General features: G+C 39.3%; 1 protein-coding gene across 4 annotated transcripts in view; it reads right to left on the bottom strand.

Annotated features, from left to right (window-relative positions):
* The window catches only part of LOC126272134 (probable phosphorylase b kinase regulatory subunit beta), a 154,438-nt gene that overhangs the window by 14,628 nt on the left and 122,996 nt on the right, over positions 1 to 16,814 (bottom strand). For all 4 annotated transcript variants that reach the window (XM_049974738.1, XM_049974740.1, XM_049974739.1 and 1 more), the window contains 2 exons: positions 16,468 to 16,602; positions 9,906 to 10,146 (listed from right to left, as the gene is read on the bottom strand). In XM_049974738.1, the coding sequence (XP_049830695.1) occupies positions 9,906 to 10,146; positions 16,468 to 16,602 (376 nt within the window). The remainder of the gene's footprint in view (positions 1 to 9,905; positions 10,147 to 16,467; positions 16,603 to 16,814) is intronic.

The following is a 16,814-nucleotide window of genomic DNA, read 5'->3' as shown; positions in this document are numbered from 1 at the left end:
ATACATGTTAAGCTGCTAGTGCTTTATAGTAAAACTGAAGTGGCAGCAACTTTTTTCAAAGTAGCCACTTTCTTTCTAATTCACTCAATTAAATTTAGACAGCATGACTAGAAATTAAGTAATACAGTGATAGTTTATTGTTAATATGGTATACATATTAGGCTTCTATGATTTCTGCATCACATCGTTGAAAGCTTGCCTTCTTCATGGAAACTATGGGACTCAATGATTGAATGAATGAATGGAAAGCTACTACACACAAACCAGTTACACAGCATTTCATTTCTGTCATCTGTACATAGAAGACAACAGCATGTTTGAGAGAAGCACACCTGTAGTGAGCTATCTTTGCACAGCTGTACCCATAGAAAACTACTGCACCTGCCTGTCAGCTGTGGGTATTCTGCAGTAGTACTTGCTTTGTGGCCTTGTATCAGGCGGGGGTATTGTATCATGTGGATAATGCATGTCTTTGTGTATTTACTGTGAGTTCATGCTGGATGTGTTATGGCCATCTCCTCATTTAATCTCCTTCCTTTGTGTCCTTGGAGCTGAGGCATAGGTAGCTAGTTGTGGGTGATGGGTCGATATGAATGATTTAAATTAAAATTTGTGAATAAAATTTCAGAATTTTAATTACATTAATGATATTCATAAACTAGATTTGTGACTTCTTGTAAATTCAAACATTAATATTGTCTGCAGCCTGAAATGCTATACTCATGACTGAATCAGTTCTGTGGTATCTTCATGACTCACAGTTATGAGATGCAACTCTAGCCCAACCTGATCAGAACGCATCTTTACACTGACTCAACTGAAACTGAACTGCTCCAAGAACCTACTTGTAACTGGTCAGGAACCTATGACTGCTTCTGAAAAACAATTCAAATGTCAGTGGTTTCGTAAATTAACAAGTTTACTGCTTTCGTAATGCTATAAAAATAATGATCTCAAGACAAACTTTTTGCTCAGTCTTTTTCATTTAGTATATTTGTTTCTTTATCTATTATTGGGCCATCCTCTCTCTATACCACAGAAAGTCAGATTCCTCCCCCTTGAATCACCTGCATGTCTTAAGTGTGAAATGAACTGTTCAAGTGGGAATCTCAATGCTCACAAAAAAACCTTATAAATTTAATTTATCACTTATGTCAGAGAGCAGAAGTATGTGCAGTGTGACAAGGAACGTCACACTGGGATATCCAACTTTGGTGAATGACATAATTTACTACACAAACTACAACAGGGGCTCACTTGCAAACTGGAGACAGTTGCGACTCAGAAGAGTTTTCCTGGTGTTCAAAAACTTTGGTACCAGTTTCCAACTGCAGGTTTGGCAACGAGAAGGTGCACCCAGGGGTGACTCAGGATATGTCACCAGTGCCAAAAATTTGCTGTTATTCACTCCACGAAATGAAGCTACAAATCCATTACAACCATTGTCTTCCTCCAATCAGACACACCAAAAGAGTGATATGAAGAACTTGTGCAGAGGGCTTAATGTAAGTGATGTATGCAGTGCAACCAGACCTGTGTGTCTCACTCATTATTCATAATCTGATGGAGAATTTGCAGTGGGGCACACTCATTGCTCATAATTTAATGGAACATTTGCAGTAGGCTAACCAACATGTACAATGGACTGCAGCTAAATGGATGGCTGCTCCTTTTATGGATATATAAGTCACAACAGATGTGACATATGACAGGAATTTCATAAGTGATGCAACCCATTTTTTTCTGAAAGCAGGCTGGTTTTATTCATAATTCCAAACACCATATTATTTTGGGTATAAAAGACTATCTTTCAACATAATCCCCATTCAATATGATGACCTTACGCCATCTTACTGGGAAGGCCTGTATGCTTGCATGACAGCACTCTGCTGGTTAATTTCATGGACAACATCTTGCTGCACCAATAACCTCCTCATCATCCACAAACTGCTTCCTGCAGAGTGCATCCTTCATCGCGCGAAATGGATGAAAGTTGGAAAGTGCACGATCCGGGCCATGGGGTGGATGAGGAAGAACAGTCCAATGAAGTTTTGTGAGATCCTCTGGGGTGTGCAGACTTATGCGAGGCTTTGCATTGTCACAAAAAAGAAGTTTGTTTCCATTCTTGTGGTGACAAACATGCTGAATTTGATTGTTGCACCATGAGGAAGGACATCAAACAGAATAACCCCTTCAGAGTTCTAGAAGACCATCGCGATGATTTAACTAGTTGAGTGTGCGGTTTTGAACTTTTTCTTTGGAGACCTGGTGTGGTGCCACTCCTTGGACCGCTGTTTTATTTCCAGAGAAAAGTGATGAACCCATATTTCATTGCCTGTTTGACAAAAAATGTCACAATCAGCCTCGTAAAACAGCTTCACGCAGATGGTCCTCTGTTGCTCTCAATGGTCTTCCGTTAGACAGTGAGGAACCAAGTGGGCACCAACCTTTGAGTAACCAAACTAGTGGACAAATGTGTCAGAACTACTAAAATAGACATCCAGTTGTACAGCAAGGTGTTTGACTGTGATCCGTCGATCACCTCGAATGAGAATATGTGAATGTTCCAATATTTCAGGAGTCACAGTTGTGTGGAACCGACCAGCAAGCAGGAGATCAGCCAGGTTTGAGAACAAATGCCTAACCCAATGACTCACGATGCTTCTATTCACTGCCAAATCCTCATCGACATTCTGCAAGCACCTATGAATATCTGTGATGCTCTGACTTTCCAACAGAAAAACTCAACAACAGCTCTCTCCTTGGAACCAATTCTATTATAGATGCCATGTTCAAGGCAACATACAGCACAACACCTATTGAAACTTCAAGAAACTATAGTGGCTGAAGTAGGAATGTTCCAAGATGTTTCACAATAAATTCTGCATTTTTTTGACTGAAATTGGCCATGAAAAAGTCTTTTCCTCTCACAAATACAGCTCCCAGTTCCGAAGAAACCTCATAAATACCCCACTCATCACCCAGCACCACCAGGACTTCAAATTTTTCAATACATTATTTTGCCAAGGCTGTGAGTATCTCAGTAACTGAAATGAGACTATCTCACCCATTGCTGCTTTCTGCTACTGCCTAATGTCTGTAACATAACTGTGAAACCACACAACATCCCCAGACCTTTGTCCGAACCTCAAGATTCGTGCTCCTGCGATAATTCCAACAGTAAAACTTTCACGTATGTACCTATCCACTACCCCTTATTCCATTTACACCCCAAATATACCCCACAACACTGAAAACACATGAACATGTGACACCACAAATGTTGTTCACTAGCAACCATGTATTCACTATACAGCATCTTACATTGCAGTGGCCACCTCTAAACTAGCTGAGCACATGAAGAAACAATGAAGAAATGCCCAATTTGAGAACATCAAGTACCAAGCCCCTGTGCACACTCTACAGCATGACTCATGAGACCTTAAGTGCCTGCTACATCACATGGGCCATTAGGATTATAGGAAGGTTCCTTACTTTATCGAAACAGATAACAAGGTGTAGGTTGGCTCCTTAGTTTATTGAAGTAAGTAACATGCAAAGTTACACACAGAAAGAACAGGTCCGCATGTTGCTGGAGTAACACAATTAGTTTCAGGTTTGAATGTAAATCAGTCACTCACTCATGATGCAAATGCACTAGCCGGGTGTGGTTTGGCAGAAATAGCAGAGTCAGAGAAATCACTGCCTCATCCCACTTTCACCACACAATATCTGCACTTACAATATCCACACTCAGACACACAAGGCAAAATTTATAGCCTGCACAGGAGCCTGACACAAAAACACAATATCCTCAGTGACTGAGTGCCAGGCATAAACACAGGGTAGTGTGGGCATCTTGCAGCATCGCAAAAGCATCAGAGTAAGTTGCACCAACATATGGCCACTTCCTCTTGAAGCAGGTGTGGAGCAGCAACCAAAGTGGATGCTATGAGGGATGGACAAAGACTGGTGAAACTTGGTCAGTGGAAGCCTTGCTAGGGGCAGCTATTGTTCGGTATCAGTAGTCATTGACCATAACGGTGAAGTGTCCTGTCATATGGCAAGATTGACAGCCATGAACAGAAGTACTGCACGAGGAGTGAAACGCGCTGCCTTAGCACACGGATGTAGCAAGTTGTGAGTGTACAGAACTGCTAAGGCAGCTGTGCGTTGAAAGGCCACCACAATGCACTCTTCCTTCCTTATGAGAACAGAGCTGTGGCACTGAGTGAGGTGGCAATGGTGAAGGCTGAAAGATGAAACCAGTTGAGGGTCATGTTGTCAATGGTGCGGGTGCCGACCCTGCAGCAGTGATGGGCGCAACACATCAACTGTTGGGCATAGTGTCTGTCTGTTACCTGACATTGTGCAGGGGTGCATGGGGTGGAGGATGCTATGTCTGGACAGTCTGAGCCAATGTTTGGTGCTGTGTGCACAGGTGTAGGCAGGTGCAGCATGCAGCTGCCACAGAGGGACTGCAATGGTGAGGGTGCAGCAGCATTGCCGGGTGGTTGCAAGGTGGTGTTGGCAGGGCAGCCTCATTTTACAACTGAAAGTGTATGTGCCAAGCCCTGCGAGTATGAGTCACCTGTGCTTCTGATGTCAAGACAGGTGGCAGTAGGTCGGGGTGCAGGTCTGGAAGCACATGAAATAACGCTGTTGTGTAAGTGTTGGGGGCTGTGATGCAGCAGTGGGGTGTACCGAGTAGTTGACAGTAGAAGAGGGGAAATTGCTGGTTTGGTTTAGGGTGTGAGAGAGTAGAGTAGCAGGGGCATGAGCATCCTGTGCATCTGTGTTGGCGACAGATGGTGGGTCAGGTGCAGCACTGGTGTAGCATGGTGAGCTTCCTGCAGTTTTTATGGCTTTAGTGTTTAGAGTGTCTCATGGGCTTTGGTCACAGAGATAGTTGGAGTAGTGGCATCAACGTTTTCGGAGGGCCTGACATCAAGAGCAGCATCGTATGTCTGCAGGTAGTTGTTGTAGACTGTAGACAAGCTGGGCGGATTGGCCCACTGGCAGTCATGTTGCTGCGAGATGCATATGCAGGTTGGCATTGCAGCATTCCAGTTCCATGAGGCGCGTGGTCAGCTTGGTGATAATGTCAAGGGGCACTGGCATGGCACCTGCATGCATTGGGGCATCAGTTGGGCCTGGGGTGGTAGCCATTGTTCACTAAGTTCCACAAGAGGTGGCAAAACATGCATAAAGGAGTGAGATCTTGATGCGGAGCACACTTGCATCCGTAACATAAAAAAAAGTTGCTGTGTGGACTTGTGTGGGAGTCAGAGCATGCACCTAATGGAGCGAGGTGGCCAAAAGTGTGCTGAAATTGAAAATTAAGTTGATTGAGTTCATCGTCGGGACACCGGTGTAGGAGGGTTGCTTACTTCACTGAATCAGGTAACACTTGTGTAGGAACGTTCCTTACTTTATTGAACTAAATAACACACAGAGTTACAGACACATAAAGGAGAGGTCCATACATGTCTGGAGAACCATAAATGGCCTCAGGTTCAAATGTAAATCAGTCTGTCACTTGAGATGCGAATGCACTAACTCGGTGTGGTGTGGTATAAACAGTGGAGTAAGAGAAATCTTTGCCTCATCCCAGTGTTCACTGCACAATATCCTCACTACCACACTTAGACAAACAAGGCACAATCTATAGCCTGCACAAGAGTGTGAAGCGAAAACACGGTATCCTCGGCAATTGTGTGTCGGGTATAAAGATGGTTCAGTGCAGGTATCTTGCAGCATCGCAAAAGCACCAGTGTCAGTTGCACCGTCACTTGCACAGTCCCGCACAGTGTGGGTGCAGAACAGCAGCAGAGATGGGTGATATCAGGGATGGACAAAGACTGGGTAAACTTAGTCAGCAGAAGCCTCACTGGGGGCAGCTACTGTTCTGCACTGGTAGTCAGCAACCATAATCGTGAAGTGCCATGTTGAAAGGCAAGATCAACAGCTGTGAATGGAAGTACTGCATGAGGGGTGAACCTTGCTGCCTTAGCAGATGGCCATAGCAAGTTGTGAGGATGCAAAACTGCTAGGACATTGTGTGGTGAATGGCTGCCACAGGATCCTTCTAAACAAGATCAGCGATGGGAACTTGTTCTGTGACACACTCTTGTACCCTGTCACCATCTCTCTTTTCTCCAATAGTAGAATATTATTATTTCTTCAATTAATTTTTTATCTTTGTTCTCCCTCTCCTCTCTCTCCTTGACCTACTCTCTATCTTTGGTCCCCCCCCCCCCCCCCTCCCCAGCACCCCACCCCTCCACAAGCCCCTTCCCCCTCCCAACTATTTCTCCCTTTTTCTCCTAGTTCTTAATTGCAATATTCATCACATTTTTCAATTCTCTTCCTCTTTAATACATCATTTTTACTTCCCAATCTGCTCCTTCTATCACCTCTGGCTGAGGTTCTTACAACGTAGCATCATTGACATTCTACTCTCACTGACACCATCTCTTTCAGTGAGAAAGAAACATACCAGTTCTGAAAGGTAGGAACATTATTTTCTAATTTTAAGTTGGTAGTTTGTAATTTAACTCCTGAATTACACGCACGCTAGTCATTGCGTCTCAGGACAGGTCTGAAGAAATGACATGCACAAGATGACATCTGACCATAGAGCATTCACACTGAAAATGAACATCTTCAACAGCAAACAATTCAATGTACAGGGTGTATACGCTGACAATGACAAAATATTCCCGGATTTTCTGGTTAAAAATACACTTTTCCCAGGTAACATACACTTTTTCTGTGTCAAGTGACAGTATACTTCCCCTTGGAACCATAAAACTTATCAGTCCGCTCAATTGTTAAGATTCTCGGCACTTTAGAAAATGAACTCCCCCCTCAAAAAAAAAAAAAAAAAAAAAAAAAAAAAAAAAAAAAAAAAAAAAAAAAAAAATATTTTGATAGATCTTTGAGGTGCACCAACGTGTACAAACTCAGCATGTTAGTTTCTGAGGCATTGGAATCGAGACTGCAATGCGTTTTGTAAGCCAGTCACAGCTCATGTCACGTGGTCTCACCAGCCAATGACAGCAGATATTCAGAGCACAGGACACATCAAGTAATCAGCCAACAGCAACACCACTGTTAAGTAGTATGAATACACAAACAGGAAAAGTTAAGGTTTAAATTAATACACAAAGCCTAGCTACAAGAAAAGCGAAGCTTTCACATATAATTTATTTATTTGTGCTTGTTACACTTTATGACACATTACACAAATGTGTCAGTAACATTTTATATAATGAAACAAATGTCTGGTATTCTGGACATGAAGTTCTTCTAAGTGGTTAGTCCTCAAAGTGTTAAGTTTTAAATGAGAGTCAAATGCTTTGTGATTTATGAAATTGATCCCACACTGACACACACAACATAATTCATCTTGCGTAAAAGGAAATGCTATTCAAACCACCATTCATAAAATTTTCCAGTGATCTGTTAAAAATAAGTTTGTTTCAGCAGTTGCCAGAGTACGTCAAAAAAAGGTGTTACTGCGTGTCACCAACTATGATGATGCAGGAAGCCCATATCTTTGTAAGTATGTAGCATTACAAGATCTTACATTACGACATAAAAGAAACAGGACATCAAAGGATACTCCAAGAGCATCGGGATTTCATAAACCGTACTAAAAGGCATAATTTGGCTTAAAATGCAAATTTGTACAACCGGATTCATTGGGCTTACTTTTAAAAAAGTTTGCATGAGCTACAATTTACTTCTACTGTTTCAAATTTTAACTTCTAGCTCACTTTTTTTCAAATGAATGTTATATAAAAAATTATTATAAAATTTGTGTAAAATTAAGAGAAAATAAAAAAGGGTAAATGGAGATAAATCACTATGGTAAATTTGCCTAATTACAGTAGTTCGCATTTACCTAAAATGTTAAAACAAAATACATAGAAAATTAAGAGAAAAGTGAGTATGTTTGTTTTCTAGCATTCCCTTTCTCAGAAAAAAAATCAAGTTTGAAGAATACAGAAAAACAAAGGTAAATAAAACAGCAAAATAAAATTATCCACGTTTACCTAAAATTTTTGCTTTAATATGATTTCAAAAAATCAACCTCCCCATTGCCCTCTACACAACTTTTGTTTGTTTCAGACTCCCCTGACCCTATGTACATTGCTCTTCATGGAGATTAACTTCTGAATTATCAGAAGCACTCCATTTGTTTGGGCCACTATTAAGTACATAAGCAAGTGTGTTGGTTGTTTTAGCCAAATGGAAGCCCCAATCTGATATTAAGCTTTTTTGGTGTACCGGTACTGTATTATCTCATTATCTCATGTTTGGTTCTTTATTATGGCATAATGCCATATGTGACAGAAGATGAAAACATGCACTTGAAATACAGCAAACAGTTGAAATTTTCCAATAGTGTGGCCTGAAACACTTTGTTTTAAATAAATCGACTGCCTGTGCAGAAAAGATTAATGAAAGCCAAATTTCTTTAGCTAACACACAAAAATAACTTCATTGTTCTGCAAGGTGATTAATGCTTGACTGCCACAAATGTGGAGATAAAATGAAACAAAAACTGAAACTAATAACATATTTTAACATTTCATAATTATGAGAATGCATTTCAATTCACTTGATAGCACCCGGTCACAGAAATCTGCTTTGTTCCATTTGATATGAAAGTGCTACACAAAGAAGAAAAGCAAAATCATGAAACATAAACATGGGTCATGTTGAGAAGCTTGGGTGCATAAGAAAAAATTTTCAGGGTAACATCTGGTAGCTTGTTGCTACTGCTGATACATCTAACAGCCCCATTTTAGTGGCCAGAAGCAGGAGAAGATACTGCTCACATGCGACTCAACTGTGCATGCGTATCAGCCTGCTCTCTACTGCTCTAGCGAACCTGATGTAAACATTTGTGACGTCACACTCATTGGAAGCTGTTTGTCATCATGAAGTATTGCATAATCTTCGTCCTAAAGCCTCTGACACATTCTGCTGTTTGTGGACATTTATGTATGCACTGTGGTTTTTTTTGTTGTTGTAAAAGGCACATTTCCTTTGTTACTAAAGTTATACTTTGAATTTTTTCTCTTGTTTACACTTTATTGCTGCAGTATTATTCTGCAGTAGCAAAATACAGCAAAACTCTTTGTTAGAGTATCAGTTCTTACCAGTCAAAATAACAAAAATTTAACTGAAAACTAAAATAATGAAAAATTCGTGGAATTCTAAAAAATTCCTGGGTTTTTCCCAGTTTTCTCACAGATGAAAAAATTCCCCAGTTTTTCCTGGAATTTGCAGTTGTCCTGGGGCATATACACCTTCACATATGTGGTGTCCAGCATGATCTGGCCACTTGATTTCAGTCAAAAGAAGACATCACACAGAAGGTAACAGCTCAGTTGGTCACCAAAAGAACTGTTTCCAAAGTGTTTCCAACAACAGCAAGAGTGTTAGGAAAAGCGTATACATTACCAAGGAAACTAGTTTGAAGAGGATTAGAGTTCTGTACATCCAAATCAATAAATATATTTCTGCCATCCAAAAGGTTTGATACTTCTTGAATGCAACTCAAAAATCACGTTTAGGATATTCTCAGGAAGAATGTTGCCACTCCACAGCCCTATTCCCATGAGTAGTAGTTTTGAATGAAACTCTGTAAGAAGAACAGCATTCACTGCCTACAGAGCTCACAAACAGCATCATGAACTGCTGCATGGGTTGCACTACTGTCATAGCTAATCACACTTTGCAGAGATGTTACTTGTAATATGCTGTACTGACATATTTGTTTTGTGAATTTCAAACACATTCTAATTTTGAACACAAACCATTTGGAACTTTGTTTCATGTGTCATTAAAGTGTGTCTTTATTATACTTCCAATGGCTTGAAGCAACATACCTCAACCACAATCTGTCTATACTCAGGCTGTTGGATGTGATTGAGCATTTGTTCAACCAGTAATGCAAAATTTAGTTGTGAGCGCGTCATGTTTGACAGCGTTGGTTGCTGGGGGAGATGATAGCCTCGGACCTTGATGCCTTGTGGAGTTCGAATCATAACATCCCAGACCTGGTTATAGAAATTTGTAGGAACACGACACAGGCAGCCTTCAAGACGCCGGCGTTGAAGAGGTGACAGCCTGAAATTTACATAAGAAATATTTTCAATGACGTCAAACACTGTGATGGTCTCTTAAACATTAATAAGAACGGCTTATTAAAGTCATCCAACACTTATATTTACAGTGTAACTAAATTATGTGAATCAATATTGTTCTTGATTTCTGTTTCAATTTAGAAACAAGTCAAATTTCAACAGAGAGAGAGGACATTGCTTTAATTCCAGTTGACACAAAAATATGGATTGTAAGCTATAAATTAGTTTTGTCATAGGAAACCAAAAAATAAACGAACTGAAGCTGTGCAGACATTTTGGATCAGTTACCATATACTAACACACAGATGCCAATAATAGCCATGTAATGAGGTAAGCTTCAATATATAGGAAACTTTAAACTTTTACAAGAAGGGAAAAGATTTTGTTAAATGATATATATACATAGCTAACCCTATAAATTACACAGTAGGGCACGTTACTGAGTATCTGCAATCAATTTCTAAAATTTAATGCAACAAGAGCACACAATTTTTACTGATATCATTTTTCAACATAGTCACTCTGCTTTTCAATGTACTTGGTCCACTGTTACACAAGCTTTCTGATACCCTCTGCAAAAAAGGTTTTTGGATGCACAGAACACCATATATGCAACACATCCTTTATCTGTTGATTATTGCCGAATCAACATCTTAAAACATCTCTCAGTGGACCAAACATATGATAATCCAATGGGACAAGACTCAGAAACACCTGAACAGAGAGGACAGCAATAGATGCGCATGCACTGTCAGGCAACAAAAGAGCACTGTCCGACAATTGACCTCTGTATTTATTGTGAATCGCAGGCTTCAATACATTAAACAATATATCACTGTAATGTTCGCTATTTATGTTGGCCCTTATTCCAGGTAATGTTCAAGGACTGCCCCTTATGAAAAGAAAGGTGAGCAGCACTTTCCTGTAGAAAGTTGACTCTTGGATTTCTTTTTGACTGGAGGTTCAGGATGCTTCCATTACATGCAATGGCACTGGCTTTCTAATGCAAAGTGATGAATCAATGTTTTATCTCCAGTGATGATTGGTTTCAGAAATGCTTCATATTCGTTAGCATGGCAGTCCAGTGAGCACTCACAAATTTTCACATGGTTGCAGTTGAGCTCTTCATCAAGTTGTTTTGGAATCCATCTCACAAAGACTTTGCAAAAGTTGACGTTGCTATGCATGATTTAATATGTAGAACAACAACTAGTCTGTGTATGGTCTGCCACATGATCAACAGGCACTCATCTGTTGTCTTTACCTGTGTTGGGTTGTAGCATTATCACATCATCTGCTTTGCGCTATTGCTACATAAAGGTGGTCACACCACTCCCTGTTTGTGCAACTGAAGAAAAGCATTCCTAAATAAGTCTTCTTTTTTTTAAATCTGATGATGTCCATGGAGTGGCAATTCATAGGAGAGTCTCAGCACAATACATGGACAATGTTTGGTCATAGCAAAGTGTTTACCAGTGGACTGAATGGTTTAAAAGTGTTTGAACGAGTGTGGAGGGTGAGGAAAAAGTGATGCATCTAGTTACTTTAGAGGGAGGGGGTAAGGGGGAGAGGGAACTAACAGAAATTACTTTAAAAACAGTTATATCCATTACAATAAAACACAAATCAAACAATGAAAATCCAGGATGGACTGTAACAATATTATGAAAAGGTAAGTTATTCCTCACCATATAGCGGAGATGCTGAGTTGCAGATAGGTAAATAAAAAGACTCTCATAATATAAGCTTTTGGCCAACAATGCCTTTGTAAAAAATAGATGACAAACACACACACACACACACACACACACACACACACACACACACACACACACACACACATACGCAAACACAATTCTCACACACACATGAACTGCATCCTCTGGCAGCTGAAGCCACAGTCTTTTTGTTGTGCCTATATGCTACTCAGCATCTCTGCTATATGGTGAGTAGAAACTTTTCTTTTCAATATTGTTACAATAAAACAAAAACTAGAAACAATTTACCCACAGAAAAAACGCTATTACACAATTAAAGTAGCATATTCCATCAAGAAATAATTTTATGTGAAAAGTTAGAAAAGAGATTAAGTAGCTACCCAAAACAGAATACCTTGTAAATAATAGCTATGTAGTCAGAAGACAGTAAAAGACTCAGAGCAAATTCAGTAAAATGAGTAATAAAAATAAATACTAATGTTTATTTATTCTTTCTTAAAAGCACTAATACACCTGGTTGGAAAATCCTCAGTCCAATATTTATAAAGGGTAATATCAGTCTCCCTCCACTTCTCAGTGTTCAACATCCCACTTTGGGTGACTCAGTCTACCTTGTACATGAAGGGGAATGAACAGAACATCAGAGATATTAAGACATGTAAGAATTGGTGCACAGTATGTATGATGCATGCCGATCTAAACTGATAAAAAAATGCTTTATAGTACTCAGATAAGTAACAACATACAAACATACAACAAGATATGTGCCTCACTTTTACACAACACAGATAATTATTTCTCTTTGAATTACAGAACTGCCAGGTTTTCAGTAGCAGGTAAAAATTATAGAACAGTACAAGTAAAACAACATAGCTAATTTTTATTTTTTAATGGTAATTCCTTGAGTTTATGGACAGCTTTTCTCTTGCAGTATTCTCAGCCTTAAATAAAAAAAGCAGCTGATACTGACTACTTTCACATATGCAACAATCATCAATGATTATTAACTTATTAGAGTCCTGAAGTTAAGCACAATCAGTAACTGACGAAATCTGAATGAGAAAATATGCACAATCACTGTAAATTAGCTACTACTGTTTCTTCATAAACTGAATTGCAGAAACTGTACAGTGAAGGACAACTTCCTGCTTTAAACAGGCCTGTGACTCAAAGGAAAGGATAAGCAATATATTAAAAATCTGTTCCATACCACAAAGATGCAACCTCGATCCTATTTTGCAGAGTAGAATCTCTGTGAAAGCGTCTTTGAATATCTTGAGACAATTCAACACAGACTGCACCCTTGAGATGTATTGAATTAGCCACAAAGTGTAATTTTAAGGTTTAGATAATGGTTCTGACATGCACGAGAAATGTCCACTGTAATAGATAATTGTCTTCAGAGTTTATAGTGCCTATGGAGTTCCAGTTTCTCCTTCACATTTTGTACTGGATGCTCAGTGAATTTGGTCTATGTGCTAGACCTACAGTACTGTGTGTCTCCCACTAATGGCAGCCAAGATAGGAGCCCAGTTATCTTGGCAATGAGCTCATGGCTGTCATGTTGTAGAGCATGCTCTGCAACAGGATATTGTGTGTCGCCAGTATAACCCTCTGCCTATGCAAAATATTCTGTTGCAGAGCATGCTCTACAAAATGACAACCACGACCTCGGTGCCTGTTTCAACACACGTGCTATCTGGATTCTTCCCCCAGACATCATTTTCTCAGAACTCCGCAGGTGGGAACTAGCGTCCTTGGTTCTCAGCACCCATCTGACCTTAATTTACATTAATTTCTTCCATCTCAGCATTTCTTCAAATTAACTACTCCTGTCTTCACTCTCTTAATTAGTTTTCTACATTTTTCATTTTCTGACTTGTCTATTTTTTGACCTCACCCTCCCACCTCTGTTACCTATAATGCACTTAGCTTTTCATTCTTATTAACTCATGCACAGTGTTTTAGCAGTTAACTCTGTTTGCATATTGTCCTGTCTTCCATCTTTAAGCTCTCAGGTTTTCAAATCTCCTCCAATGCAGTCCCCAACAATCAGTCTTTCCTTCTCAACCCATCTGACAAGTTTCCCCTGATTTGGGTCTCTGGGTGACTTTTCCGAACTCTACCCCTTTTTCTAAATCTCTCCAGTTCCATTCCCTTCACCCCTCTTCCTTCCTCTTCAGCCCTTCTGAAGGAAGAAGGAGCCACTGACTGAAAACTTGCATGAGTAAAAACTATTTTTATATGTGTGTTCTCCTGCCACTGGTTTTATCTGTTCAATTACCTTATACTGTCAAAAATTGATTATTTTTGTTATAATATCAATAACAGGTGATTAAGTTGAAAAATAAATAATTATTTAAAAAAAGCATTTACATTTTCAACACAGATACTGAACTGCCTTCATATTGCTAACATTTAAAGGTAAAGCAGTTACAAGTGCAATAATGGTCACTCACTTGCACTGGAGGATAAATTTCTCACAGATAAAGGTATGTATCACATGGGATACCAGCAACGTCTCGGTATCTGAATAATATAGAGCAGGTACACGGCGCACTGTGGAGGTAATCTGCAGCTCCATAACCAACATTATGAAGCTGCCAGACCTATGCTCAAGCTCTTTCTCATGAACGGGGTCAATTACTACTGGAGATCTCAAACTAATTCATAAAGAAGATTTCATGTTGCTGCCAAAGACATGTGGAAGCTATGATTAACCACATCTACTGTAGTAGTGGAAGCAATCATTTAGACTCCGTCACTTCTCTTGAACATGAACCGTTGGTTTCAAAACTTTTCCAATTTAATTCTTTAGCCACTGTTGTAAACCACCTTGTGATTAAGCTGTAATTTGTTCTATAACCATTTCAAAATTCTGTTAAGGAAATATGCCTTCATTTACTGATTACAGTTAACTTTTGGAAATAGTGCATTTAATGTAACACACAGCTGTTTCTCTGTACTTATGTATTCCTAACTTGCTCCACATTCTTGGAGGCTTTCCTTTATATCGGAATCTACATAACATGAAGTGTGGGTGAATTTCTGAGTAGTCCTCTGGTTTTTCAAATGCTTGGTGTTATGTTGCTAAAATATACTCTTGGAACACGTAATAACTCATGTATGAGGGTAAAACAGGAAGTAACGACAATTGGCTTTACTAAGTACAAGAGGAGACTTTCATTAAGGAAATTCATGTTGTGACACTGCCCATAAAATACACAGTAAAGTTAAATTTTGGTGTGCATCCTACAGACTTCTCTTTATAATATGCAAGTATGACTGCAGCTAATTTTCACTGACTATAAATGCAGAAGATCATTATTATGAACAGTTTAGGTGTGAGATGAATTGTCTGTACAGTTCACAAGTTTGGGGAACAGCATAGCTTGCTGACTTCTATAAATAGTATTGAACACCATTGCCATCCCTCTCTTATTTCGAGATGATTCCACCAGAACCCACAAGTCAAGAAGTCTGCTAAGGGCTGTATTACAGCAACAGAGCGCTATTTCTGCAAAGGATGACAGGAAGGAAACATAGCGATATCTATGTAGCAAAGACCACACTGACACCAATTCACTATACAGTACAAATAAGGGCTTTATCCAAACAGCAACTCTGTGCGCAATGGGTCTGTCAGAATAGGTCTACAGTTCTTTCAGCACAGCCAACGTGTAAAGTGGTGGTTAGATTCCTGACAAACTGCAGAGGTAGCTGGTAATGTCACTTACAAAATTGGAGCTTGTTTTATTTATCTACAGAATCATTTTCATTACGTAAACATTCATGATATCTGTCTTCAAGCTTTAGAATTCCTGTGTTGTTGTCAGTTGCTTCAATTTGTTCATCGCGCTCTTTATTTCAACATCATTTCCAAAATGTTTTGCACCTAGGAAGTCTTGTGGAAAGATGTCTTGCATGACTTTGTTCTTCATAGATTTTTCAGATCATCCGTGATGAGTGCTGAACATCTCGATTGAGTTTTGACATGCACATTTATTCATCCATTATTGAAAATTTCATGTAACTTTCTTTCACTTCTTTTGTTCATTATAGCATCACCTTAGTCTCCTTTTAGTTGACAGAAAATTTTATCAAGTTTCAACTTATGAGCATACAAAAATTGAATGACATTGCTGACTTCACAGTTGCTGGAGCTTTGTAGCATACATTTCATTCACAATACCAACTTGTTTTAGCTGGTGTTGACAGATAACTGTCAATGGAAATATGCAATAGAATGTTATTTCCTAATTTACGCTCATATGTTTAAACTGTCCTTACAAAAGAATGTAAAATGTGGACCAGTTACAGGACCTGTGGCAACAACAGCACTGTAATTAGAAATATATATATTAGAGCAAATAAGACATTCAGTGCTTACTTCAGTATGTCATGCAGGAAGCATTGCAATACTCTAGGTTTTACAAGCAACATTCCTGACCACTCTTCCTCTGACTGAGAACACCTTAATTCTGTTTGTATGAGTGCCAATGGAGTTTATTTTGTTTTCACACACAGGGATAAAATGTTATAAAACCTACTTCTCTCTGCATTTAAATTATTTTTGGTGTACTTACTTTTCTTGAGCAGCCCATTCTCTCACTGTCAAGACTTTCTGTAACAGCGTTCTGACTTCATAAGGGCTATGGTGTTCCAGTGGCTTCGAGTCTGATTTCATTTGTAAGTACAGTTTCATTGCCTCCAAAACCCACCTGAAATTTAATAAACATAAGACCATGACTTGGGAACCAAGAACTCACAAGATCACACTCTAAAATAGATAGTAGAACCTACTGAGGAACCCACCTGCGAAACAAACCATGAAATATCAGCAGCTGATATGCAACCTCTGTTCAGTTCACCAATGTAGGAAAAGATAGATTGCTACTTACTGTAAAGAGGACACTGCAGACAGGTACAATTA

Source organism: Schistocerca gregaria, chromosome 5 (genome assembly GCF_023897955.1).
Source record: "Schistocerca gregaria isolate iqSchGreg1 chromosome 5, iqSchGreg1.2, whole genome shotgun sequence".
In the NCBI taxonomy this organism is placed as follows: domain Eukaryota; kingdom Metazoa; phylum Arthropoda; class Insecta; order Orthoptera; family Acrididae; genus Schistocerca; species Schistocerca gregaria.
The sequence above is the reverse complement of the archived record's forward strand: the minus strand, read 5'-3'. Positions and strand labels throughout refer to the sequence as shown.